Source organism: Rhinopithecus roxellana, chromosome 11 (genome assembly GCF_007565055.1).
Source record: "Rhinopithecus roxellana isolate Shanxi Qingling chromosome 11, ASM756505v1, whole genome shotgun sequence".
NCBI lineage: Eukaryota > Metazoa > Chordata > Mammalia > Primates > Cercopithecidae > Rhinopithecus > Rhinopithecus roxellana.
In genome coordinates this window covers 133,352,585-133,380,219 of record NC_044559.1, presented here as the reverse complement: position 1 = coordinate 133,380,219, position 27,635 = coordinate 133,352,585, and the positions used below count along the sequence as shown (strand labels likewise).

At 53.0% G+C, this 27,635-nt stretch overlaps 1 protein-coding gene across 3 annotated transcripts; it reads right to left on the bottom strand.

Moving 5' to 3' along the window:
• Positions 1 to 3,508: 3,508 nt before the first annotated feature.
• On the bottom strand, positions 3,509 to 27,182 carry DNAJB12 (DnaJ heat shock protein family (Hsp40) member B12). Of its 3 annotated transcripts, none has more exons than XM_010373062.2 (9): positions 26,714 to 27,182; positions 15,961 to 16,138; positions 14,373 to 14,518; positions 11,987 to 12,172; positions 11,800 to 11,879; positions 8,861 to 8,970; positions 7,201 to 7,373; positions 6,514 to 6,611; positions 3,509 to 5,296 (listed from the first exon to the last, which is right to left on the bottom strand). In XM_010373062.2, the coding sequence occupies exons 1-9, from the start codon at positions 26,946 to 26,948 to the stop codon at positions 5,267 to 5,269; spliced, it is 1,236 nt and encodes a 411-aa protein (XP_010371364.1). In that variant the 5' UTR covers positions 26,949 to 27,182; the 3' UTR covers positions 3,509 to 5,266. The 3 variants fall into 3 exon arrangements, with proteins under 3 accessions (XP_010371364.1, XP_010371365.1, XP_010371366.1); XM_010373063.2 differs by having other exon boundaries at positions 3,514 to 5,296; positions 6,460 to 6,611; XM_010373064.2 differs by having other exon boundaries at positions 3,514 to 5,296; positions 6,466 to 6,611.
• Positions 27,183 to 27,635: the final 453 nt, after the last annotated feature.

Below are 27,635 nucleotides of genomic sequence, written 5' to 3'. Positions count from 1 at the left end.
CTCCTGCCCCTTGTCCTGCCTGAGACCAGGACCTTTATTTCATGCCCAAGTGGCTGTGAGAGTGACAGGAGGTCCGGGCCCTGTCCCTGGGGAAACATCTCCTTATAAGGGTCTGGGGCAGGAGTGACAGTCCTGTCTGCCCTGTTACCCCCTCCACTGCATGGCCTTCTCTCAGCTTATAGAGTTAGTTGCAGCCTCCCTGAGGGCAGGCAGGCCACCAAGAAAGGTGCAGAAGTACTTGCTGAGTGAATTGCTGAGTGGACAGGGTGCAGCGAGGAGTGGAGAAGCTCAGGGTCTCTCATTCATGCCTGGGAAAGTTCTCTGCCCAAGGCCACTGGGTGGGCCTGGCATGAAGACAGGTATCGACTGGGGGCCTGGCCTGGGCCTTGCTCCCAAACATGCTCACTTCTGCACTCTGGTCTCCCTGCCTCTGCTCACGCTGGAGCACCCACTCCACCCCCACCCCAGTGCTGCCTGCGCTCACCTCCTTCACAAACACCAGTTCCTCTATCAAGAGTCCCTGGCTACAGCCCTCACAGCTGCTCTGCTCCCAGGGTTTCTACTCAAGGGCAGTCCTCGTCTCAGTCACCTTAGAGCTTTCACTGCTTGGAAGGGACTTGACACGCAGTCAGTGCTCAGCTAATCTTTGTCCACTAAGGACAAACAAGAAACACCCAAATGACACTCACCATGTACCAGGCACTGTTCTAAGTGCTTTACATGTGGTAACTTGTTTACTCCTCACAACCACCCTATGAAGTAGGTGTTTGTATGACTCCCATTTTGCAGATGAGACACGGAGGCAAAGGGCAGTCAAATGACACAGGAGAGCAAAAACTGGCTCCCTCCACCCTTCTAGGGTCTTTGGCTTTGCTAGGAATTACATGGACAGATAAAGTGGTTAACGGGAGAAAAATCACATTTAATTATGTACGTAGGCATGGGAGCCCCACGAAATACGAGATTCCAAGAAGGATCACATCTTGAGCTATAGAAAAGGAACTGGGGGGGGGGGGGGGTCCAGGATAACCTTTGTACCTTAAAAAAAAAAAAAAAAAAAAAAAACAGGGGCTGGGAGCTTCTGGTGGGTGATGGCAACGCAAGTTTGGGAGGGTGAGGGGAAGAACTCTATGGTGAGCAAAAGTTGTCTCATTATGCAGATAAAAAGTCAGTCTCGGCCGGGCGCCGTGGCTCACGCCTGCAATCCCAGCACTTTGGGAGGTCGAGAGAAGTGGATCACGAGGTCAGGAGATCGAGACCATCCTGGCTAACACAGTGAAACCCCTTCTCTACTAAAAATACAAAAAAATTAGCTGGGCAAGGTGGCAGGCGCCTGTAGTCCCAGCTACTTGGGAGGCTGAGGCAGGAGAATGGCATGAACCTGGGAGGCAGAGCTTGCAGTGACTCCAGCCTGGGCGACAGAGCGAGACTCCGTCTCAAAAAAAAAAAAAAAAACATCCTGGCTAACATGGTGAAACCCCGTCTCTACTAAAAAAATACAAAAACTAGCCGGGCGAGGTGGCGGGCGCCTGTAGTCCCAGCTCCTCGGGAGGCTGAGGCAGGAGAATGGCGTAAACCCGGGAGGCGGAGCTTGCAGTGAGCTGAGATCCGGCCACTGCACTCCAGTCCGGGCGACAGAGCGAGACTCCGCCTCAAAAAAAAAAAAAAAAAAAAAGTCAGTCTCTCAGTTCGTAACAGTTGTCTGAGCAGCCCCAAGAATAATAGGTAGTTGGTGTCAACGAGTCAATCTTCCCTGGTAGATAAGATTTCTGGGAGGGGGTTCAGGACAACTTAGGCAGATGAGGGAACTTCAGAGAAAGCCCTTCCTATACTTGCTGTTGCTCAGGCACCCCCAGTTTGAAGTAACCAGCACACAAAAATGGCAGATTTTGGGGTGGCATTTCCTGAACTCCTTCAGCAACACCCAAGGTCACCCAGTCAGTAAATGGCAAAGGTCCAGCCCCAGCCCCCATGGGGACTGTGATGTTGCCTCCTGAGGATGACGTTTCCTGGTGCAGCCAGATGGATGCCTGTGTCACTGCCAGGAGACTCCTACTCGAATGGGCAGCTGCTCCCTAGGCCAAGCCCATCAGATGAAGTGCCACCATCCTCAGTGTGGCCTTTTCATCTTTTCCATCCTCCTGGACTCGGGTCTTCTGCCCATTCTACCTGATACCAGTGGGTTTGATTTCCCTGAGTGCAGCAAATTTGGGCGGAGCAACTGTTTGTAGAATGACCACTTTGCTACAGGGACCTGAGACAGGCACGGTTTCTTCAAGACCCTGGGCACCACTTTCCTCCCCCAAGCCTGTTTCCTACTCTGGGAAGTGAGCTGACTTGCTCATGTCACGTGGCGTGATGTCTGGTAGGGACGCCGCGCTGCTTCTGAACCATGTCAACAGTCTATTTAACTTGATTCTTGGCACTGCTGTGCGCCTGCTCCAGACGCCAGGTGACTTTGTCTGAGCAATGTGGGGTGGGGATGAGGTTACAGGCAGGTCGGCTGTGTGCTCCTTGTCCCTGGAGCAGTTTTTTTTCTCTGGACCTGGGAGCAGCAAGGGACAAGGCAGGAAGCTGGCGGAGCCGGGGAGCTGGGATGGAGGAGTGGTGTGGCGTTCTGCCACCTGACAGTGGGTGGGGAACACTTGTCAGTCTTTTTTGCTGCAGTCAGAGCGTGCATCTCACCTTTTCTGGCCCACCTTGTTGGCTACGCAGGGAGGGCAGGGGGATGAGGTGGGTGAATGGGGGTGCTTGCAACGCCTCTGCCAACCGTAGCTAACAAGTGGCGGCTTGCACACCAGGGCAGGCTGTGGTGACCCCGGGTAGGGGCAGCCAATGAGCTCCGGGGCCGTGGTGGCACCACCGGGCAGCCCGCCTGTCTTTGGCTGGCGTAGCCGCGGGAGGGGCCTGGGTCCGCCAGTCAGGGCTGCCGGGCCCTGTCTCTGGGAGGCCTGGGCAGATCTGCTGCTCCATTCACAAGAGCCTGACCTGACTCAGGCTGCCACATTTTTAACTTTTTCAACCTCCTGGAGAGGAGGGCGGGCTGTGGGGGCGGTTGGGGGGGATGGTGGGAAGGACGATGGAAACAAACTCTTTTCCCAGGCTCTGGCTCCTGAGTGGGATCGAGCTCCAGGCTGGGGCCGGGAATTCTGAATGCTCTGCAGGCACATGGCAGATGAGGGTGTGGGGACGATGTGGGAGAGGGAAAAGCAGAGGGTGATGGTCGTGGCCCAGATGCCCACCCAGGACTGGCGTTGGGAACCACAGGGACCCAGCCTGCTCAAGTCCTGCAGCCCCCCAGCCACCTGAGCACACCCCTCTGCCTGGATGGAGTTAGTTTGGGAACAGCAGACCTAAGTGGCTGTTAGCCAGCGTCAGGGGTCAGGGGAAATTCAGGCTCATCATCTAGAACTCCTTGTGGCACAGGCTGGACAGTGTCAGCAGCAGCAGGGGCTTGTGCCCCCAACCCCCTCCCTTAAGCCTCCCTGCTCAATGCAAACCCACCACGGCCAGTCACATAATAAACATATATTTACACATGTACAATTTGAGAATTCTAATTGAAGGAATACAGCTTCCGGGGGATCCTTTAGGATCTATGTTCTTATTGCACATGGCTCAGCCCGTCTACGGACATCTACCAAGACCAGATGGTCGGGGTGTGGGGGCAGAGCACCGGGGCCACTGTGGGGGGGGTCACTCTGGCCACATCAGTTCTTATAATCTCTCTGGGCTGAGGTGGCCGCTTCATTGTAGGGTGGGACCTTGTTTAAAAACCAGATTTGACATTTCCTTACCAAACTTCCTTTCCCAGCAAGAATCCTATTTGTTGGGGGACTTTTAAAAAAAGAGCCGAGAGAAACTCTGGGAGGGTGGTTATCACCTCCTGGCTGGCAGCTTGGGGAAGTAAGGCTTTGGGAGACGGCGGGCTCAACGACACACTCACCGCCACAGGAAAACACGGTCATTCCAGAAGGCCCAGTAGAAACTGTGGGAATAAAGAAAATCTCCCTCCTCCCCCCAGCAGCAAGTGCTGTTTTGAGCAAAATCCTCATTCGAAGGTGAGGGTAAGGAAACTATTCTGGTTCAGGTGCATCCCTTGTCCAAGGTACAAGAGGAGGCCTGGTGGTCACATCCACAGCAGGTGAAGAGAGGCACCCATGGGCACTGACTTTTCTTCAGGAGTTGGGGAGGCTGCCCTGGGGTCCCAGCACCACTGCCTGACTCGGAGGAAGAACCTTCTGAAATGCTTGGTGCAGGACTTAGGAAAAACCAGTGGCAATGATGGAGCTGTGCCCTGTGGCACCTATAAGGCAAAGCCCACTGAGGGGCTTAGGGATGGGGAAGTGGTTAGGCAGATCCTGGCCCCCTCTGCAGGCCTTCCCTTCTGTGGGCAGGGAGCTGGAGGGCTCCTGGGCACCAGGACAAAGAGCCCACTGGCGCTGCTCAGAGGGAAGGGGTGGTCTCACCCAAGCAGGTCCTTGTGGTGCCTCTACTGTGACTCAATACTGACCTGGTACCTGCCTCCACGGTCTGCTCCTCTTCAGGTTAACCATTATCCTGAGGCCTTCACGGGTTCACGCTATCATGATTACTGCTGCCATCAAAACCAGGTTGGGGTTTCAGGGGGCCGTGAAAAGCTCTGACGTGACTCTCCTTACGCTGTCAGCTATAGCTAATGTCTAGCAAAAACATCACCAGGGTGCCTTCCCCAAACAGGCCTCATTTTCTAAAACATGGAAGAAATCAGCTCAACAACTTAACCAAATCCCTGCAGAGTTTAAAAAGTAGACTATATATATATATCTTCATATATGCCTATTTACATATAAATAGATATATATACATATACGCGCATCTATAAATTACATTCTATGGAGAGTTCTTTCTTCCTCCTCTCTATCCTTGGCCAGCGCCTTTGGCTTCTCCTGAGAGGTGGCTGGTGGTGGCTCCTGTGAGGGAGGAAAGGCAGCTGGATGCCCCCTCCCCCAGCCCTTCCCACTGATATCTGCTGGGAGTTTTACATTCTACTTTCGTTGCCATGGTTTCTGTATCCTAGGAGAGAGCCGATGCGGAGCCTCCGCCAGCCCTGGGAGGGAGGGAAGCAGCCCCATGGCAGGTTTTCTGTCTGTCCTAAGAGCTTTCTGCATTTACTGGGTGAGAGAGAGGGCAGCTGTGCAGCGTTCGGCCTCCAATTCCATTTTAATTTTGTTTCTTTGTATGTCTTTCCTCAAACATACAGTCCATCACCTTGGCTCAGTGCATGTCACCAAAAATTCTCCAGGGATTTCATAGTCTGGGGAGGAGAGTGGCAACAGTTAGCTCGGCAGTCAGGCGGCACCAGCTCCTCTAGCTTATGCCACACAAGTAGCCCCCCTTGCCACTGTGCCACTGCACCGTGCTGCCCGCTCGACCCCCACCAACCCCACCTGCGGTCTGCCCTCCTGCGGCGGCACAGAGGCAGACACAAATGGCCTCTAGGCAGAGTCAGCCGTAGATCCAGGCCGGGAGGACACAGGCAAAGGAGGGGGTGGACAGGGCACCCGCACAGAGAGAACCTTCACTGCTTCTGCCCACACTTCTCTGGGCTTGGCCGAAGCGGCCACCTCTGGCAAACGCTGGGAACAGAGCCCAGCACCCCCATTCGCCAGGCTGCAGGAGGAGGGAGCCTGCTACAAGCAACTCTCATTTCCCCTCCATCCCTCCTGTGCTGAGCGGCTGCGTCTGACCCTGAACTCGTGACCTTCTGTTCCCTTCCTCAGACCGCAGGCGAGATGCCTGGGCAGGGCCGGATGCCTGTGGTTTCCAGGCTGCCAGGTGTGGTGGCATTAGAGAGAGTGCCTCAGATCCCACCAGAGGGGGGTGGTCAGGGCCCGCGGCCTCTCCCGCCGCCAAGCCTGCCAGCTCCCACCCACCTGGCGGCTGCCTGTTCATCTTGCTCCATTTCCTCCTCGCTGGAGGGATGGAGGAAGAGAAGGGCCCTTGGCCCACCTGTTCCCACATGGTTCTTCCTGGTATCAGGCAGGCAGTGTGCGTGTGGGGCTCTCTTGGGCCCCACAATATGTGATGGCCTGAATACCAGGGCACGGACAATAGTCTGCTGTGCTGGAGAAAGGGCCGTGCTGACTGATGGCTGGAGTGGACCAAGAAGCCCCAGGTGGCCCTCAGCAACAGTTTCGAGTTCGCACTCTGCCTGGCTCTGGGGTCCCCCACACCCCCCGAGGCAGGGAGCGAGAGTGCAGGAGTGGGGGTGGAGAGCGTCGCTAGAGGGCGGAAACCGACCCTGGTTTCCTAGCAGGCCCCACAGCTGCCCGGTCTCTGGAGGCTTGAGGTCAGGCTGGGGACAGGAGTCTTTGCCACAATCACCAGGCTTCCTCCCTTTCTCCCCTCCCTCCTCTGCCTCATGACCAGGGCCAAAGCTGCCAGGAGTTGCAGGGTGGAGGCAGCCCTGGCTCATACTTGGACCTCGGTGGCGTGGCTGGCCCAGGACTATCCATGCAGGGAGGCCTGCACCTCTGACAGTCGGCTGCAGCTGGGGGTGCTCATCTTCTGTGCTTTGTGGTACATATCTGTGTCGCCAAAGTAGCGGGCCCGGTACAGCAAACCTTCCTCTGCAAAGCAATGGGACAGGGTTAGCGCACACCCAGTACCTCCTGAAGCCTGCGAGGAAGCCTGCAAGGACTGGAGGGCGGAGGAAGGCTGACACAGGCCCGGGGCTTGGGCAGGGCTGGCCTCCCATTAGGAAGACCCTGGAAGAGCAGAGACTACAGTCCTTATGTGGGAGAGAGTGACAGAGGTGCCTTTCTCTAGAATGCAGTGAGGACAGCCAAGGTGAGACCCTGTCATCCTGGTCAGGCCTCCCCAGGGTCCCACAGACAGATCCAGGAGCACAGTCAGGGCGGCCAGGGATCTATCCACTCCAGTCTGTCTCTACACACTCACCTCTGGCAGCCAACATGCCAGGCTGATGGCAGTGATTTATGGGAACCTGAGGAAACCACCAGGTGGCCCCTGGCTTCCAGCCCCAGGGAAACATAGGAGTGGAGACCAGCTCTTGGCTGGGAGGTGGCTTGGTGCAGGGCAGTGCCAGGGGCCGGGCCCTCAGAGCACAGGGTGAGCAGGGCTCTCTCCTTCCCCTGCTTTCCAGCTTCATCCCCAGTCACCTCCCAAATACAGCCCCCATGTTTCCCCCACACTCACTCTGCTGCTTCTCCTTCCAGCAGTTGTTCCGGAGGTTGGCGATATAATCATCCTCCACGTTCCGCTCCACTGTTTTGAGGCCGGAGCCTGTGTACTCCTCGGAGAAAGTGTCTCCCACATAGTAGACGACACCCAGGTGGTCAGTGACTCGCCTGTGGATGTGGCCCACGGACCTGGCCAGAAATACCAGGTTCAAAGTGGGTGCGGGTTCCCATGCCCAGGACACTCTAGGGGTGATGGCCCCCATGACAGGAGGTGCCGCACTGAACACACGAGTAGTTGGTTCCTTCTCAAACCAGAGTAGGGACTCGCACACTCCCTGAAAGGAGGGTCTGAGGACAAGGCAGAGTCCTCCCACACACGTGGCCTAGACTACAGGACGCCCTGCTTTTAGACTCCTTGCTTACCACACTGCTGACCTGCGGCCTTTGGGAAGAGGCCCATCCTGGGGAACTGGGGACCTGGGAGGGAATCTGGGCTCCACCTCTGTGCCTCCATTTCCCCATTCATCCCCTAAGCCAATTGTTACCGAAGGCTTGCCTGCCTATCTAGGAGTTCCCAGTGTCGAGTTAAGAGGCTTAGGGACAAAATGACAGGAAAAGCTCCAGGGAGCCGTATTCTCCCAGCTCCAATCACAGGCTCTGTCAGCTGTGGGAAGAGCCTTGACACCCAGACAGGACAAGTGCTCTGGGGACAGCAGTCCCTGCCCTAGTCCTCTGCTCCTCGCATGTCTCCAGTTGCAGAGAAAAGGGCTGGCATCTCGCCACAGGGAGCCTGAGCCAGCGGCCAGGGTCCAGTGGACCGACTCTGCCCCCTGCTGGTTGAGAAGGGTCATTCCAGCTCCCAGCCAGAGGTGGCCACCTTTGGGGAGAGGGGGATCCACCCACTGAAGCTGAGCACCCTGTGTAGCTGACCCTGGGCCAGATGCTGGACATCAATGAGGGGAGCTGACACCCTAACGGGTCACAAAACATCCTCAAGCTCACTCCTGGCAGTTGAGACCAAGCATTCATTAAACAAATATTGTTGAGCATTTCTAATGGACCAGACATGTTATATGCATTATTCATTAATTTCCACAGCAGGTGGATGTTATTATTCCCATTTTATAGGTGAGGAAACCAAGGTTACGTAACTTGTTTAGGGTCACACAGCTTCTTAGTGGAGAAGCTGGGATTCTAAGCCATGCTTGGTGTGTCTGACTCTAGTGCCCTGTTCTTTCCATAGCCTCAGGAAGCCCAACCAGAACCGAGGAGCAGAGGTTCTTCGTCAGGGTTGGCAGGGGAGATGGGCAGGAAGGAGTCACAAAGCTGCTGAAATTATATGCAAAACTCTGTGTGGATGTGTGTGCGTGCATGTGTGCATGTATTGTGTGTGTATGTGTGCATGTGTATCACGTGTGTGTATGTGTGTGTGCGCATGTGTGCATAGTTCTAGGGAAAAGTTCTGTAGCTCTCGCTGCATTTTCTTAGGGGACCATAATCCTAAAAAGCTTAAGAGTCCTAGTTGAATAGAGAAAGTATATTTTATTGATTCGAAGCCAGGTTTCTGCATTATGATCGTGCACTGGCTGGATCAGGATGCGAAAGAAGGCCCCTAACGGGGCTGAGAATCTAAAGCCCCTTGTCTGCCCATGGCCCAGCCTCACCCATGTACTCACGGTCTTGGGCTCAGACTGTAGGGTGGACTGGAGACCATGAGCTGGCTGAGAGCTGACACGAGGATCAGGATGAGGATAGGCATTAGCTGCACAAACACCCCTAGCCCGCCCTGGAGGGAAGAGCCAATGTCACTCTGCTGGACCTGGGTGGGGTGTGGCGTCAGCCATAATCACCACCAGCTCCCCTAGAACAGTGGACCCTGAGGAGACATGACACCACTCTGCCATTCCCTCCACGAGGCTCCAAAATACAGATGCTCCTTCACCTGACAGCTTTCCCAGATAAAAACAAAGCAGCAACTGGTGTGAAATACAGGCGGAAGTGAGATGTCTGCATTTACTTTTGAGAGCATGCCAAAAAAAAAGCAGCAAAACTTGCTTCCTCCAAGAGAATGGAAGGCAGGGCTGGAAAGAGACATGCGGTATATACAACTTTTTGAAATTTGAACCACACAAATATATTACCAATGTAAACATTATGGCCAGTGTGGTGGCTCATGCCTGTAATCCCAACACTTTGGGAGACCAACACGGGCGAACCATGTGAGGCCAAGAGTTCAAGACCAGTCTGGCCAACATACACCCCTATCTCTACAAAAAATAACAATTAAAATAAAATAAAAATTACCAATTAAAATTAGAAATAGCACTGGTCCTAGGTTGCAGAAAAAGCAAACAAACAAAAAAATAAGAATTAGAAATAAAAATTAACAAATTTATTCACTGTGTGATAATCTGTGATGTTAAAAACTCTTCTGTTGTTAGATACAAAATAAACAATTTTTGATCAGGGGCAGTGGCTCATGCCTGTAATCCCAGCACTGTGGGAGGCTGAGGCAGGAGGACCACTTGAGCCCAAGAGTTTGAAAGCAGCCTGGGCTCAAACAACAAAGTCAGACCCTATCTCTACAAAGAATTAGCTGGGTGTGGTGGAGTGGGTATGTGGTCCCAGCTACTGAGGAGCATGAGGTGGGAGCTTTGCCTGGGAGGGGAGGCTCCTGCACTCCAGTCAGGGTGACAGAGCGAGACCCTGTCTCAAAAAAAAAAAAAAAAAAAAAAAAAGAGAAAAGGCCGGCATGGTGGCTCATGCCTGTAATCCCAGCATTTTGGAAGGAAGAGGCAGGTGGATCACGAGGTCAGGAGTTCAAGACCAGCCTGGCCAATCTGGTGAAACCCTGTCTACTAAAAATATAAAAATTAGCCGGGTGTGGTGGTGGGTGCCTGTAGTCCTAGCTACTCAGGAGCCTGAGGCAGAAGAATCGCTTGAACCCGGGAGGCAGAGGTTGCAGTGAGCCAAGACTGTGCCACTGCACTCTGGCCTGGGCGACAGAGCGAGACTCTATCTCAAAAAATTAGAAAAAGAAAATTGAATAAATATTGTCAGAGCTAAAGGAAACCCCTTCTGCCTTGCCAGAATTTAAAATGTTCTGCAATTGTCCACAATATTTTAATTTTAGCCAGCTAGCTGTTCTTTGATCTGTGGCATACAAAATGTGTTTGGAGCATTGGCTAGTTATAATTTTTTTTTTTTTTTTTTTTTTTTGACGGAGTCTCGCTCTGTCACCCAGGCTGGAGTGCAGTGGCCGGATCTCAGCTCACTGCAAGCTCCGCCTCCCGGGTTTACGCCATTCTCCTGCCTCAGCCTCCGGAGTAGCTGGGACTACAGGCGCCCGCCACCTCGCTTGGCTAGTTTTTTTGTATTTTTTTAGTAGAGAAGGGGTTTCACCATGTTAGCCAGGATGGTCTCGATCCCCTGACCTCGTGATCCGCCCGCCTCGGCCTCCCAAAGTGCTGGGATTACAGGCTTGAGCCACCGCGCCCGGCCTGGCTAGTTATAATTTTTATTAAAAAAAATTTTTTTTTTTTAAGACAAGAGTCTTCCTCTCTTGCCCAGGCTGGAGTGCAGTGGCATGATCTCGGCTCACTGCAACCTCCGCCTCCCGGGTTCAAGCGATTCTCTTGCCTCAGCCTGCTGAGTAGGGATTAAAGGCACCTGCCACTACGTCCGGCTAATTTTTGTATTTTTAGTAGAGACGGGGTTTCACCATGTTGGCCAGGCTGGTCTCAAATTCCTAACCTCAGGTGATCTGCCCACCTCAGCTTCCCAAATTTTTGTAAATATGTTTTTTAAAGTATCTTTTGGCTTTTTAGCAAGAAGAGTCGGCACCTATGTTGTCATCCTTTAAAATTCTCTCACTGGCCGAGCGCAGTGGCTCACGCCTGTAATCCCAGCACTTTGGGAGGCCGAGGCGGGTGAATCACCAGAGGTCAGGCGTTCAAGACCAGCCTGGCCAACATGGTGAAACCACGTCTCTACTAAAGATACAAAATTAGCTGGGCGTGATGGCGGGCACCTGTAATCCCAGTTAGTCCGGAGGCTGAGGCAGGAGAATTGCTTGAACCAGGCAGGCGGAGGTTGCAGTGAGCCGAGATCGTGCCGCTGCACTCCAGCCTGGGCAAGACAGCAAGACTTCGTTTCAATTACAAAAAAAAAAAAAATTCTCTCAAAAACTTGAGAGAAAATAGCTGAGACCCATGGAAAAAAAAAAAAAAGAAAAATAAAATAAAATTCTCTCACAGAGTGTAACTTTCCATTGCTTAGAGGATGTCACTTTGGCCTTACCAGCAAGCGGCCGGCATGGAAGCCTCACATCACCCTCAAGCCTGGCTGCGGGGGAGGTTTCTGCATTCCACTCCCCAGCCAGACCAGCAAAGCCGCGCTCCCGCTGGCAAAGTGGAGCACGGCTCCCTCGTCTAGCGCCCTCTGCTGTCACTCAGCAGAATGCAAGGGAGGCCCAGAGGGCTCCTTGGCTGAGAGTTGTGGGGACTCTGCTGGTCCCAGAATGGACAGTGTGGTAGGGAACTCCCTCCTGCAGGCCCCCTCCCTGGGATGGATCTGGTGCCCTCCCCACGCTGTTCCCGGCGCCCTCCTCACTCACGTCACCCTGGTTGTCCCTGCGGTCCTGCCTTTGCTGGTAGGTATAGCGCATGCGGCCGTTGCTGTAGACGTGGACATTACCTGGGGGTCAGAGGGGCTGAGTCAGGAGCCGGGGCTGTTGGGAAAGGGAGAGGCTGGCATGCCATCCCCACCATCACCCCCGGGATACCTGGCTGTAGGGAACTTACTAGAAGGGAAGCCGCCGCCAAAGAACATGTTGAAGAGGTCTTCAGGGGAGATGTCGGCCTCAAAGCCGCGGTGGAAATCCCCGTGCCCATGGCCGTGCCGGGCCGCCTGGCTCTTGTCATCGCCGAACTGGTCATACTGCTTCCTCTTCTCCGGGTTGCTGAGTACCGCATATGCTGTGCCAATGGCTGGAGGGGAGGAGGAAAGGTCAGGCCTGAGGATCCTGGGGTGCAGGGGAGGTTCCAATGGCAGCCGAGGGCTCACTTTTCTCAGGTACTCAAGCAGTGCTTTAGGAAGCAGACGTCCTTGGGGCGGGCAGGAAGCTTGGCCAGTGTGGGGAGGGAGCATGCAGGAAGACCCCTCAGTGGATCTGGGCAGCCTGGCTGGGTGGAGGGTAATACAGGATCCTTGCTCTCTTCAAGACAACGGTCAAGCTTTGTCGATGTGCCACGCCCCCTAGGAGCGTGGCCTCATTTACTTCTTTTTCTGTTTATTTTATTTTTTGAGGCAGGGCCTCACTCTGTCACCCAAGCTGAGTGCAGTGGAGCAATCATGGCTCACTGCAGTCTCATCTTCCTTTGCTCAAGTGATCCTCCCACCTCAGCCTCCTGAGTAGCTGGGACTACAGGCGTGCACCACCACACCCAGCTAATTTTTTGTATTTTTTGTAGAGATGAGATCTTGCCAAGTTGCCCAGGCTGGTCTCAAACTCCTGGGCTCGAGGGATCCTCCCACCCTTGGCCTCCCAAAGTGCTGGGATTACAGACATAAGCCACCACACCAGGTCAACTCATTTACCGCTAAGAACAACCCTATCTCCATTTCACCAAAGAGAAAACTGAGGCTCAGAGAAGTGACTGCCTAAGCTCACACAGCTTTAACATGTTACAGAGCTGGGAGTCAAACAAAAGCAGGTGTCTCTTGCTGCAAGTTCTCTCTCCGACTTGATGAAAACCACCAAAAACCTCTTTCCTCATTCTCTCTTGAGGTGCCCCACAGGATGGGCGTCCCTTTCTGGAGGTTCTGTAAATCTGAAGTCATAGTCTGACACGCAGGCCAGACAGACACACAATATCCTTATTGTGAACTGGAAGGCAGCAGGAGCTGCGGGGAAGGGCCAAATCTCAGGGCGCTATGGAGACTCCTCCACTCCTGGTGATATGGCCAGGGTGAGTCCCCCACTCTTGGGGGTCCAGGCCCCAACCACTATTTCCTGCCTGGGCCTGGAGCCTCTCACCAGGGCCCCCTGGCCAGGACGGCTGTGCCCTGAAGGATCCCAGCTCTGAGCTTCTCAGTCTCCCACTCTCTCCTCAAGCTGCCACTGTCTCCGAGGAGTGGTTCCAAGCCACATCTGATTCCCATCCTGAAACCCCTGGGAATAAGGAGGGCAAATCTTCTCCTCTATCAGTTCTGACCAGGCCTCAAGGCCAGAGCTGGCCTCTCAGTACAGTCAGAGCAGGTTGCAGGCAGAGGCTGGGGCTGGAGAAACATTCAACAGGGCTACCTTGCCTCCCTCCACTCCCACTCTCCTTCTCCTCTGGGGCTCCTGGGATACTGCACACCAGGTCTTGGAGTCTGCTCTGCCACAGGCTCTCCAGCTGGCTATGGTTGTGGGTGCAGCACAGCACGCACCCCGCCCAGGCCAGTGGGGGCTAGTCACCATGCTGTTTCCCAAGGAGGTGGATGAAGCGAGAATGAGAGAAGGAACGAGGACATGGTGGGAATGAGAGAAGGCAGTGATGTTTGGGGCAACGAGAAATTGCAGTGCACAGAGTCAGTACACATGAATGCCTGACAGGTTAAAAGAAAATGTAATGAATAAAGGGCAGCTTACGATTTCAGCCAGAAATGAAGCACCCATCCCTGAGCCAGTGGGCCCTGAAGCCAGAGACTGCCATGTCCCCACTGCAGGCCCCAGGTGTATAGGTATGGAGGGGGAGCTGGCTGTGGCTGCTGGTATTGAGGCGGCCATCAGGCCTGAGGCCCCTGACCTGGGGCTACCCTGCCCCTCAGCAGGGAAACAGTTACCCCAGTGGGCAGCTATGAGACTCCAAGACAAGGGAGTACACACGGTGAGTCGCTCAGTCACTGAGAATCCTTGAAGAAGCTACTAGAACTTTCTCGCCTCAGTTCTACTACTGTAACCCCAGGAAATGCAGAGGAAGCGGGGGCAGGAATGCTGCTATTTGAGCTCTGACAAACTCTACATAGCTGGAGATGGCTACTAGAACCTTTTTCCCAGGAAGCAGCTCCCAAGCCTGGGCAACTTGGGCCTAAGGCCACTTCCTCCTGCACCCCACTTCCTGGGAAAGCTATCTTGGTCCCTTACTCCCTGCCACGGACAGGAGATGAACACACCAAAGTGCTAGGAAAGCAGGGCCAGCTTACCTTTGAAAGCTTCAGTGGCACCAGGCGCGTGGTTCTTGTCTGGGTGGAATTTGAGGGCCAGTTTACGGTAGGCCTTCTTCAGGTCCTCATCCGAGGCCCCTCTGCTCACCCCCAGGATCTCATAGTAATCTTTACATTGCTTGACCCTGGGGAGGGAGGAGAGCGTGGTAGGGGGTGCTCTACATGGGTCTGTGTGAGGGGAGCGAGGAACAGGCCGTGTGGGGCGCACAGCTCTAGGCAGCCTGCGGGGGACCAACAGCTCCTTGGGTCAGTTGTGTGACATCAGGGACAAGGGAGCCACAGTGAACGCCAAATGTGATGCAGAGCTGGGCAGGACCATGGGAAACAGAACACTGTCCGGACTCTTGGATTTAGGAGGGCAGCTGGGGGGTTCGCCAGGCCAATATCTATCTCCCCCTGTTCTGCTGACAGTTTCCCCATGGGAGGAGCTCAGGAGGACTGTCAGTGTCCATCACCCAGGGTGCTGTCCCAAGCTCAGCCAACCGACTCTCCTGGCAATCTGAGTCTTTTTTTTTTTTAATTTTTAAAAGTTTTAAAAATTTTAAATATTTAAAGATAGAGACAGGGTCTTCTAATTGCCCAGGCTGGTCTCAAACTCCTGGGCTCAAGGGATCCTTGTGCCTCGGCCCCCAAAGTGCTAGGATGATAGGCATGAGCCACCATGCCCAGCCCAATCTGAGTCTTGAGTGGGTAACATGAAGGCCAGAGGTGGCAGGTGACTGTTCACCCCAAGCACAGGGCCTAAAGAGACCCTAGTTCTCTTTCACCAATTCTTCCTCTCCGCGCCCCTGGAGACCTCCTGGTTCTTGGCCCGTTTCTAGGCCTTCCCAATCCCTCATACATCAGTTTCTATTGCCTACAACGGACCTTGCCGAGTCAGTGAAGTACAGATCTGGCCTACACTTTTATAACAGCAGTCATGCTCTGTCTCACACAGGTGGCCTCGGTCCTGAAGCTTGCCAGGAGCTGTGGGCATGACCCTGGGGGATTCCCAGGGCCAGCTGCTGGGAGACCTGGGGAGAAATGGGAGCTGGGAACGTCTAAGCCTGAGGAGCCTTGGCTGGGTGGTCTCTGACCTGGTAGCCAGCTGCTCTGCACGGGGCCTGCTCACAGTCATCGGGCAGTAACTCTGCCTCTGGTCTCCATTCTACCCCACACAGGCTCTGATCTAGAAGGGTTTTTGTTGGGTGCTGGGCTGTGGGTTGGGGTAGAACCTGGAGGGGGAGACAAGGCTCCATCTCTGTTGACAAACAGAGCTGTGTAAAGACGCCTGGGGCCTGCCTGGCCAGTGGCAGAGGAAGCCGGCAGAGTCAGCTTTTCCAGCCTCTGCTGTGGGTCATCTTGGCGGGAGGGGTGGTGAAGCCCCAGTTCCCACACTGTATTCCTGGGCCTTGAGGGAAATAAGGAGAGGTCCTGGTGAACCTGGACACTTGGACCTTCTCCATCCACCAAGCCCCTCCCAGGGCCCTGTGCAGCCCACAGGCAAATGGGAGGTGGAGGGCATGCTCCAGGAAGCCTCTAGATGTCCCCAATCTCCCCAGGCTCTGGTCCCTGCCCACCCGTCTACCTTTTCACAGCTGCAACCTGTTCTGCAGTGTAGCCTTTGGTGCTCTCTCCTCCAGCTTCACCGTTGGCCGAGGGGGCACCGGTCCCACCTGCTTTCCTGTGGGTGGCATGGGTTGTGTCTGTGGGTGGGGGCTGGTCACCGGCAGTCTGTGGTTTCTGGTTGAGGGACTCGATCAGGGCTGTGCAAGGCAAGGAAACCATTCAGGGCTCCTGCTCCAGCAGGCTGCGTGCCTTGCCGAGCGGCCTGCTGCTTCCCACTTGCTTCCCCTCCCAGCAAAGCCACCAGCTCCTGCCCTGATTAGGCCTGTGGGTGCTGGGGGAGGCAGTCATCTACTCTCTTGAAAGCCACAGTCCTTAAGAGTAGGCAGGATAGGCTGGACGCAGTGGTTCATGCCTGTAATCCCAGCATTTTGGGAGGCTGAGGCGGGCAGATCACCTGAGGTCAGGAGTTTGAGACCAGCCTGGCCAATGTGGTGAAACCCCATCTGCATTAAAAATACAAAACTTAGGCCAGGCGCGGTGGCTCACGCCTGTAATCCCAGTACTTTGGGAGGCAGAGGCGGGTGGATCACGAGGTCAGGAGATCGAGACCATCCTTGCTAACACAGTGAAACCCTGTCTCTACTAAAAATACAAAAAATTAGCCGGGCGCCTGTAGTCCCAGTTACTTGGGAGGCTGGGGCAGGAGAATGGCGTGAACCCAGGAGGCGGAGCTTGCAGTGAGCGGAGATCACGCCACTGCACTCCAGCCTGGGCGACAGAGCGAGACTCCGTCTCAAAAAAAAAAAAAAAAATACAAAAATTAGCCACATGTGGTGGTGGGTGCCTGTAATCCCAGCTACTAGGAAGGCAGAGGTTGCAGTGAGCCAAGATGGCGCCACTGCAGTCCAGCCTGGGTGACAGAGTGAGACTCTGTCTCAAAAAAAAAAAAAAAAATTGGGGCGCAGTGGTTCACGCCTGTAATCCCAGCACTTTGGGAGGCTGAGGCAGGCGGATCACCTGAGGTTAGGAGACCAGCCTGGCCAACATGGTGAAATTCCATCTCTACTAAAAATACAAAAAAAAAAAAAAACCCAAAAAACCAAAAAACATTTAGCTGAAGATAGTGGTGGGCGCCTGTAATCCCAGCTACTGAAGAGACTTGAGAGGCTGAGGCATGAGAATTGCTTGAACCTAGGAGGTGAAGGTTGTAGTTAGCAAGATTGTGCCACTGCACTCCAGTCTGGGCGACAGAGCAAGGCTCTGTCTCAAAAAAAAAAAAAAAAAAAAGTAGGCAGGATAGAGGTCTTTTTCTTTTTACATGAACAAAATTATGTTAATAAAAATTGACAGAAAATCTACATAATTCATGGATAAATCTGTAGTAATTGCCTTATTTTTCAGATAGTATACTTATACATTTATTTCTTTTCTTAATAAATTCAGGCAGAATTCTGATATTCTGATAGTCTTCCAAAAGCACACTTGGTTTTATTAATAAACCCTATAGTACTTTATTTAGAGTTATTTTTTGTTTGTTTGCTTGTTTGAGATACAGTCTCACTCTGTTGCCCAGGCTGGAGTGCAGTGGTGCAATCTCAGCTCACTGCAACCTCTGCCTCCCAGGTTTAAGCGATTCTCATGCCTCAGCCTCCTGAGTAGCTGGTACTATAGGCACGTGCCACCATGTCTGGCTAATTTTTTTTTTTTTGACATGGAGTCTTGCTTTGTTGCCCAGGCTGGAGTGCAGTGGCACGATCTTAGCTTACTGCAACCTCCGCCTCCTAGGTTCAAGCAATTCTCCTGCCTCGGCCTCCCTAGTAGCTGGGATTACAGGCTCCCAGTACCATGCCCAGCTAATTTTTGTATTTTAGTAGAGATGGGTTATCACCATGTTGGCCAGGCTAGTCTTGAACTCCTCACCTCAAGTAATCCACCCATCTCGGCCTCCCGAAGTGCTGGGATTACAGGCGTGAGCCACCGTGCACGGCCTAATTTTTATATTTTTAGTAGAGATGGGGTTTCACCATGTTGGCCAGGCTGGTCTCCAACTCCTGACCTCAAGTGATCTGCTCCCCCTCGGCTTCCCAAAGTGCTGGGATTACAGGCATGAGCCACCATGCCCTACTAGAGTTCATTTAATACTGCTTTAATTGCCATTTCTTTTAATGTATTTGGTTTTACTCTGCTTTTTGCTTTTATGAATCTAACTTATGAATCCATTTTTTTCTACTGAACTCATTCAAATCTGCAAATATGTTTGCATTGCATCACATTTTGAATAAGTAAAATATTCAGTCCACAGCACTATGCCCTATTTTTACCTTTTTTTTTTGTTTGTTTTTGAGATGGAGTCTTACTCTGTTGCCCAGGCTTGAACGCAATGGCAAGATCTCGGCTCACTGCAACCTCTGCCTCCTGGGTTCAAGCGATTCTCCTGCCTCAGCCTCCCAAGTAGCTGGAATTACAGGTGCACACCACCACGCTGGCTAATTGCATTTTTAGTAGAGACAAGCTTTCACCATGTTGGCCAGGCTGGTTTCGAACTCCTGACCTCATGTGATCCACCCGCCTCGGCCTCCCAAAGTGCTGGGATTACAGGCGTGAGCCACTGCACCCGGTCAACCCTTCAGATTTTTAAGATCTCAAAGTAGTGAGTTTAACAGACTTGGCATGTTGAGAGCCAAGATGGGCAAAGTACCCTGCAAAGGGGACCCCGCTTAGCAGGACCATCTGTTTCAGGTGGGATCAGTCAAGAAGGTTTCCTGGAGGCCTTTGCTTAGCTGTAAAGAGGAATGGGGGAAATGAGTTTGCCCAAGGGGGACAGGGATGGTATGAGACCAAAAGAAATATCTGCTGTGCTCACTACTTGCTATTTTTCACATTTTTCAAATGGTTGGGCATGTCAAATGGCCTCTTCAGTGTCTGGAGTCTATACAGGACATTAACTATCACCCTTGGCAGCATCATGGTTATTGAAAACCAAGCCCGGCCAGGTGCGGTGGCTCAGACCTGTAATCCCAGCCCTTTGGGAGGCCGAGGCAGGTGGATCACAAGGTCAGGAGTTCAAGACCAGCCTGGCCAACATGGTGAAACCCCATCTCTACTAAAATACAAAAATTAGCCGAGCATGGTAGTGGGCGCCTGTAATCCCAGCTACTTGGGAGGCTGAGGCAGGATCGCTTGAACCTGGGAGGCGGAGGTTGTAGTAAGCTGAAATCATGCCCTTGTACTCCAGCCTGGGCAACAGAACGAGACTCCATCTCAAAAAATCAAAAACAAAAATGAAAAAAAACCAAGTCCACTGGGCGTGGTGGCTCACACCTATAATCCCAGCACTTTGGGAGGCTGAGGCTGGTGGATCGCCTGAGGTCAAGAGTTTGAGACCAGCTTGGCCAGCATGGTGAAACCCTGTCTCTACTAAAAATACAAAAATTAGCCAGCGTGGTGGCAGGCGCCTGTAATCCCAGCTACTTGGGAGGCTGAGGCAGGAGAATTGCTTGAACCTGGGAGGCAGAGGTTGCAGTGAGCTGAGATCACGCCACTGCACTCCAGCCTGGGCAACAGAGTGAGACTCTGTCTCAAAAAAACAAAAACAAGCAAAAATAAGCCTGTGGTTCCTGCAGATTAAATAAGGAAGGGCCCAAGTCTCCGGCAGCAGGTCCCTATGTCCATTTATTCCAGGCACAAAACCAGCTCTCAGAAACCCGTCAGGCCTGGGCCCCAGTGCCCTGGGTAGTAAAATCCTAAAGCCTCTGACAAGCTGACCAGCTGGGAAAACAGGCATCTGGATCACTGCAGGGATCCAGCATCCCTCTGTGCTGAGGAGGGACAGCAGCACATCCCAGAACGGTCCTCTGCTTCCTTCAAACACGCCAGGTGCCTGCTGGCCTGAAGGCGCCATGCTGGGTGCCACACCCACCAGTGCAATGCACTGAGGTCTGACCCAAGGGGCTGAGAGCCAGTCTCACTGGGAACAGAGTATGGGGCTCCAGTGGAGCACTGTTGCCCTGGGCTGCTGCTGCCACACTGCAAGCTTGTGTGATCTTGCTGAGTCTTCAATTGGGAAATCCAAACACAGGAGCTCACAGCCGGGGCTGCTCTGAATAAGGGAGGCAGGCTCCTGCAGCAAACCCTGAGAGGGTGCTTGGGGAGGAGTAATAGCAACAATTATTTTTCTTACCCAGTGATGTGTGTCAGGTGGGTACCTTCACAGTGATCTGCATGTATTAGTTCATTTAAGTGCCACAGCAGCGTCCACTGTAGGAAGAGGGCACTGTGGCAGACTGCTGCCATGACCACACAGCTGGTTAGGAGGCAGAGAGGGCTTTGAACCCCAGGACGTCCAGAGGGGCCTTTGAACCCCAGGATGTCCAGCTCCAGGATCCATGCTCTTAACTATGCTGCTATCCTGGGCCACACATGTCTGATGGGGTGGGGGTGGGGATCGGGGACAGAGATCCAAGCAAAAGCATAGAAGAGACATTAAATTCAGAAAGGCCCAGATTCAAATCTCAGCTCTGCCATTCCTAGCAGTGTGACCCTGGCTGATCTGTGAAATCTCTCTGAACCCGGTTTCCTCACCGTCGTGGTGGAGAATGAAATGAGATAATGTGTATAAGCACCTGGTGCAGACTCTGACAAAGAGTGAAGGTTCAAGGCTGATGAAGTGTCTGGCCATGGAAGTGGGCTGGCTAGGGAGGTGAGGCGACCTGTGGTGGGGGGTGGGGAGGAGGAGGGCTGGGTAGTGGGGGAGTTCTGACGCTCAGGAAGGCAAAGGCTCAGTGCTCAGCAGGCTCTGGACCCAGAAGTAACCATGAGATTTCAGGCCATCCCAGATACCAGGTCCATGCCAGCTACCAAGGGAATGGCAAGAGAAACCAAAAGATGAAGAGATACTGGTCAGGACGTGGCAGGAGCAGGAGGCAATATGCTGTTTCCTAGAGCTTTTCAAGAAGCTCTTTATTTCAGTTCCTCTGGAAGCTCCAGTGGCCCAGGCTGAGCCTGGCAGATCCTAAGGGCAAAATAACCAGTTATTCAACTGCCAGAGATGAGCAGGAGCACTAGCCAGGAGATAGGACAGGCTCTCTCTCGTACCTCTCAGAGAAGATTCTGGAAGCTTTTCAGGGCAGTTACAGGGAATCAGCCACTCTAATTTCCCTACAGTACAGAGAGAGAGCCCAAAGGAGAATGGGGGTGCCCTGGGTCACATGGAAGTCTTCTGCTTGAGTTGGAAATTCAAGATTTCTGGTTGCTGGCAAGTAGGGTCTCTCTTCTGGCCTGGGGGATGTGACAGCTTCATGCTTACATCCCTCATGGCACAGAGGCTGACAAGCAATGTCAAAAAGGAGACAGAACAGCTTAATGTTACCTTGGTTCTGTCTCTTCTCAGTAAAGCTGGCAGACCTAGAAAAGGAAGGGAATTCGGTAGAAGAGAACAGAGCTGGGGTGGAGAGGCACCTGAGGTGGAGCTGAGAGGATTCCTATAGCCAAAGCCACTGAACCCAGACTAGAGAGTTGACTTGGCTGGGCGGTGGTTCACACCTGTCATCTCAGCACCTTGGGAGGCCAAGGCAGGAGGATGGATTGAGCCCAAGAGTTCAAGACCAGCCTGGGCAACACAGGAAGACCCTGTTTCTATAAAAATAAAACAATTAGCCAGGTGTGGTGGCACATGCCTGTGGTCCCAACTGTTTGGGAAGCTAAGGTGGGAGGATCACTTGGGTCCAGAAGGTTGAGGCTGCAGTGAGCTGTGATTGCGCCACTGCATTCCAGCCTGGGCAACACAGCGAGACCCTGTCTCAAAAAAAAAAAAAGTTAGACTCCCCGACAGGTTCAAACCTAGCTCTGCCACTTGCTAGAAGAGTCATCTTGGACAAGGTAACTTAGCTCATCTGTGCAAAACTCCATCTCCGTCATACAGGCTCAAAGAGGAAATGAGTGAATGCCAGCAAAAAACTCAGCCCAATGCCCAGCAAATATACAGTGTTGTCTCTGACTGTGACTTTGTTAGTAGGTGAGTAGCTGAGTTTCTGGGCTCTATGTACCTATGGTGCTTACAGTGAGTCAGAAACGGGCCTGGGATTGGAGATGGACAGTTCTGGGTCTTTGTTGGCTAGCCATGTGGCCTTGCCAGGTTATCTGGTTCCTCAGTGGAGAGAAGATCCCTACTCTCATAGGAGTGCTCTGAGGGCTAAATAAGATTCTGTGAAATACAGTGAATGGAAGAGGGCTGAGTGCACGGTGGGGCTCATGAAGGTTGACTGACTTGAAGGGAACAACCCCACCCCGGACCTTACCAACACCAGAATCTCTCTCACTCCTGGACTCTGAATGCAGAATCCCTCAGCAACCCATCTCCTTTTCCTGTGGGCTGGCTTTCCCAGCTTGGCCTTCCTGACTTAGCCCAGAGCCAGTCATTTCACAGAACGTCTGGTAGCCTGAGCTGCAAGGAACCTCAGGATCATTGCAGCCAATCCTCTCTTTGTATGCTGGGGAAACTGAGGCCTACAAATGCTCTCATGAGCTCCCTGGGAAACCTGGCACCTTCCACATTTGTTACAAAGCCTTAGTCAAAGCCAATGGCTACCAGGCTGCCAGCTGCTGGATAAAACTCCCAGGAAGGGACTGACTGACTGGATCCACCATCTCTAGTCTGTGACCTCCCAGCTTAGGGCTACTGCTCTGCAGTTTAACTCAGTGCCTCCTCGTCCCACCTCCTGCAGCAGGAGTTTCAAGTCCCCTCACATCCTTTTTGTTGCAAAGGCCAACAGTGTGAGGTCTCTCACTTCTTTCAAGGTTGCTCTGAGCCTCCCCTTTCTGCCCTTCCACCTCTCCAAGACCATCCTCTGCCCATGTTCTCGATCCTTCCCTTTTCATCTCTCAACTTGTCCTTTTCCCATGTCGTGCCTGCGGCATCACACAGGGCTGCTCGCCACCTGCTGCCATACCTCTCCACGGCTACCTGGCTGCTGCCCTCTCCAGGGACTGCCTCTTCTTGTTGCTCCATCTCACTCTGTTGCTTCCTCTGCCTTTGCCTGTGGGCTTGCCAGTGTGCCTGCAGCAACTTTCTCTCCGTGGTCTATACTTTCCCACAGTGACCTCAGCCATGCACAACTGCAGTGAGCTCCAGGGAATAGACGATACCACACTTTCACCTGTAACCTGGAGTGCTCTCCTGAGTTCCAGGCTGACAGCTCCTTTGGCCTGTCCCACTGGCACTTCCCACTCTGCTCATCTCTTCCCATCCCAGTTCTTCAGCCTGGTTTCTTCCTGGTCACAGGGGCTTCAATTCTGATCCCCCGGCATCCCATCTGATTCTCTTCTGCAGCCCTCTCTCACATAGGCCTGGTGCCTCTTTTACAGGGACCTTAGCCTTATCCATACTGCCTTGTCCCAGGCCCTCAGAATAGCCAACTGCTCAAGGCAATTCTCTCTCATTGGCTTCCTACCTTGAGTCTCTCTTACCTCTCATTAACCCTTCATGCTGTTCTCTTTTAACAACAGCACCCTTACCTTATTCCTGCTATCAGAAACCTCAACGATTTCCCCACTAACTACAGAATAAGGTGAAAATATCTTGGTCTGGTAGAAAAGGATTTTTATGATCTGGTCCCATTTTATTTTCTAAGCTTAATCCTCTCTGTATACAAATTACCACCTCCACTGCCTTTAAATCTTGCTACACTTTGATCTCTTCCCCCGAATCTTACAACTTTCAGCTCCCCTGTCTTCTCCTAGGATGCCTTTCCTCAAGTCTCACACCTTCCTCCCAACCGCAGTTCAAATGCTAACTCCTGTTGTCCCCAAAGCATTCCCTTGCTGTGAGATAACATTATTTTTATGCACTTGCTACAGCATTGACTACACTGCTTATAATTTAATGTTCAGGAGATTGTCCTCCACACCTCCTCCCCACCATCAGACTGTGAACCCATGGATGATGGGGACTGATTTTTTCATGCCTGTCCTTAAGCCCTCAGCATCAAACCCTGGGCTTCTTTTTTGTTTAATCACAGTTCTGCCTTGTAACATTTATTTCTGTAAGTTTGTCTCTTTCACTAGATTATAAGTTCTTTTGAGGTGAGGGATCACATTTTACCAATCTTGCCAGCACCAAGCAGAGGACTTTGCAAACAAAACAAAACATAAATGATCTTCAACAAAAGTCTGGTGCATTGAATGAGCATCTGGGATAAGCCTAAACCCAAAGCAATAGACTGCCACCTAATATATCTGTATTACTCCCTCTGGGGAGGCAGGGAGCCCAGTGGGTACCCCTGCCCTCTATTTTTGAAGTAAGATCTTTCCCTGTCCCAGACCTAAACTAATCCCAGGTCCTTGTCAGCTCAGTGGAGGGCTGCAGATGGTAAAGTTTACACAGATGCATAAGGCGTATAGTCTCATAGTCTTTGAAGACAAATATGACAAATATGCAGGCAGGTGATTCTTCTGTCTCAGCAAATTCCAGAGCCCGAGCCCTAGAGAGGACACTCCTTCGAGCTCCTGAACTGGTACAGGGGGCCTGCTGACAGAAAGATCCCCACAGGCCCTGTGGCCCATTCTTTCTTGGCTGCCAGGTCCTGAGCCCGCAGCAGCATCTGTGTCAGGCAGAATTCTGACAGCTGGAGGGCCCACGCCCCACCACAGAATACGAATTAATTCATTGGGAGGCTCCTCGAGCAGGTTACCTCAGGTGCCCTGGCAAATACAGCCCGAAACCCTTTCTTCAAGGGTAGGCAAACAGGCCAAAGATCAACCTGCAAGAGTCTGGAGGGAGGAAAGTTCAGCAGTCCAGCCTACCTCTTCCACCAGCCTCCTGCTTTCTCAGTCTCATCAAGGGGCAGGGCCGGTTAGGAGGCTGACTGCTGTTCCTCAATTTCATTTCATTTCTTTCTTTCTTTCTTTCTTTTTTTTTTTTTGAGACGGAGTCTCGCTCTGTCACCCAGGCTGGAGTGCAGTGGCTGGATCTCAGTGAGCTGCAAGCTCCGCCTCCCGGGTTTACGCCATTCTCTCGCCTCAGCCTCCCGAGTAGCTGGGACTACAGGCGCCCGCCACCACGCCCGGCTAGTTTTTTGGATTTTTTTAGTAGAGACGGGGTTTCACCGTGTTAGCCAGGATGGTCTCGATCTCCTGACCTCGTGATCCGCCCGTCTCGGCCTCCCAAAGTGCTGGGATTACAGGCTAGAGCCACCACGCCCGGCCGAATCATTTCTTTTCTTTCATAAACATTTACAGAGTCACAGAACTTCCCACTTTCTTTTCTTTTTTTTTTTTTTTTTTTTTTTTTTGAGACGGAGTCTTGCTCTGTCGCCCAGGCTGGAGTGCAGTGGCCAGATCTCAGCTCACTGCAAGCTCCGCCTCCCGGGTTCACACTATTCTCCTGCCTCAGCCTCCAGAGTAGCTGGGACTACAGGCGCCCGCCACCTCGCCCGGCTATTTTTTTTGTATTTTTTAGTAGAGACGGGGTTTCACCGTGTCAGCCAGGATGGTCTCGATCTCCTGACCTCGTGATCCGCCCGTCTCGGCCTCCCAAAGTGCTGGGATTACAGGCTTGAGCCACCGCGCCCGGCCAGAACTTCCCACTTTCTAGCTGTGTCATCTTGGGCATCCCTTACCTCAGAGATTTTCCTCACCCATAGAATAAAGATAACGATCTTTGCTCTGCCTCCCTGACTGGCAGGCTCAAGTAAGAAGGCACAGGCGAAGGAGCTTCCTAAACTGCAAAGCCCTGTGGGTATTATTGCCAATCACATTATCTGCGCCAACCCTCTAATCTTCCCGAAGAGGAAACCCAAGCTCAGGAAGGTCACGTGGTAGCCGTCAGGATGAGATTGGGGCCTTCGGAGTACCTGTTATTCCCTGACGGATTACTAAGTGGTGATCACAAGCACCCCCCGGTGTCTTTCTCCCCTCTAGCTTGGATTAAGAAAAACTCCTTGGAAAACTTAGGTTAAAGAAAAAAGAAAGGGTTCCCGGGTGAAGCGAGGTGATGAGTTGTAAAGCCAGCCTCACTCTTCCCTCCCTGGCTCAGGAGCCTCCTGTCCAGGGTCACTCAGCAGCCTCGGCGTCCACATAGCCGGCTGCCGCTGGACTCTTCCGGGCGATGGAGGGCTGGGGGTGGCTGAGGTCAATACCTCCCACCAGGCCACACACTCCGAATCTCATCATCGGGAGGAGTGAGGCGCCCGGCCTCAGGACAGACCGTCGGAGGCGGCGGACTGGGGTGGGTGTAAAGGCCGGCTCGCATTTTGGGAGGGTGGTCCCTGACCCTCAGCCCGAGACGTGAAAGGCAGTGAAGATACGGAAGCGCCTTTCCCTGGCGCCCGAAGGACGGAAGTCTCTCCCTGTCTAGCGCCCATTCTCTCCCTCAAAGGAGTTATGTTTATTTTCCTGAACTATGATATTTCTCAGGCCGGCGACTGGCCTGGGCCACCGAACGGCCCCTTGGGAAAAGTAGTTCGAATTCACTTCTAGGTAAGTTCCCTTCGTCCCGGCTGCCTGCGCGTTTCATTCTCGGAGACCTCAAATCCCAGCGGATTCCGCGAGCACCCCGAAAGCTGAAGTCCCAGGCGCCCGAGTCTCCAGATGGCTCGCCTCCTGCAGAGGAGCGCGAGGGAAAAACTACGCCTCCCAGCAGCCACCGCGCGCCTCAGTGCGCAGGCGTAGCCGCGCCTCGCCACCCCTCCCCCTCCTCCAACTGCTCCAGTCGGTCCGTTCCCGTGTTCCCCCCATCAGTTCTAATGTCCCCAGTCTCTCCGACACCTCACACTCACCGCGAACTCGCGGCGTCGGGTATAGCCGCTGTGCCTTCTCCAGGAAGCGGAGCGCCCGGTCGGGCTGGTTGCTCTGGATGGCCTTGAGGGCGATGCTGATACAGCGCTCAGCTTCATCCTTGTTGGATTCCATGGCGGAACCAGAGCGCGGAACCAGGGAGGGGGAGGCCGGGCGAGCGAAGGGCTGCGCCACCCGCCGGCGCGTCGCGGACAGGCGGGCGCGGAGTGATGACATTCACCCTCCGCCCCCTCCTTTCCCGAGACTTGAGCGAGGGTGGAAGCGCTACCGTATGTCTTCTAAGAAAGGGACGACTGGCTTAGGTGTCAATAATGGCCCAGATTCCATGTTCCGGAGGTCTTAGAGTTGAGGATGCACCAAACCCTCTAATCTTCACGAGGAGGAAACCCAAATTCAGGAAGGTCACGTGGTAGCCGTCAGGCTGAGACTGGGGCCTTCGGAGTGCCTGTTATTCCCAGACGGTTTACTAAGTGGTGATCTATATACGTAACGTAACTATATACGTTTCAGACGAAGGTTATTTATTTATTCACTGAACAGATATTGAGTGCCCACTGTTTGTCAGGCATGGTTTTACGGTTTTATGGGATACAGTGGTGAACAAAACAAAGCACCTGCTCTCATGGAGCTTACGTTCCACTGTGTGTAGGGTTAGGGAAGCTCTGCAGATATATTCAGAAAGTGATAAAAGCTATGAAGAAAAATTATGGAAAACACAAGGATAGAGAGTGGGAGGTGCTATTTTAAATAGCGGATTAAAGAAACCTCTCAGAAGCTGTCATTAACAGGTACCAGAATTCAGGAACGGTAACAGGTAGATGTGACTGTCTGGAGGAAGGGCAGTCAGGCCGAAGGAACAGCAAGTGCAAAGGCTCTGAAAAGGGAATTTTCTTGGTGAATTAT

Bases quoted from the DNA above. Each gene is read 5' to 3' on its own strand.
- DNAJB12 (XM_010373062.2), bottom strand. From the start codon at position 26,948: ATGTCATCACTCCGCGCCCGCCTGTCCGCGACGCGCCGGCGGGTGGCG. The intron at 7,374-8,860 runs GTGAGTACATGG...ATTTCTGGCCAG, and splicing joins TACAGTCTGAGCCCAAGACC to GTCCGTGGGCCACATCCACA. The intron at 5,297-6,513 runs GTGCAGGCCTCC...TCTCCTCCCCAG, and splicing joins GCTGCAGCCGACTGTCAGAG to ACTATGAAATCCCTGGAGAA.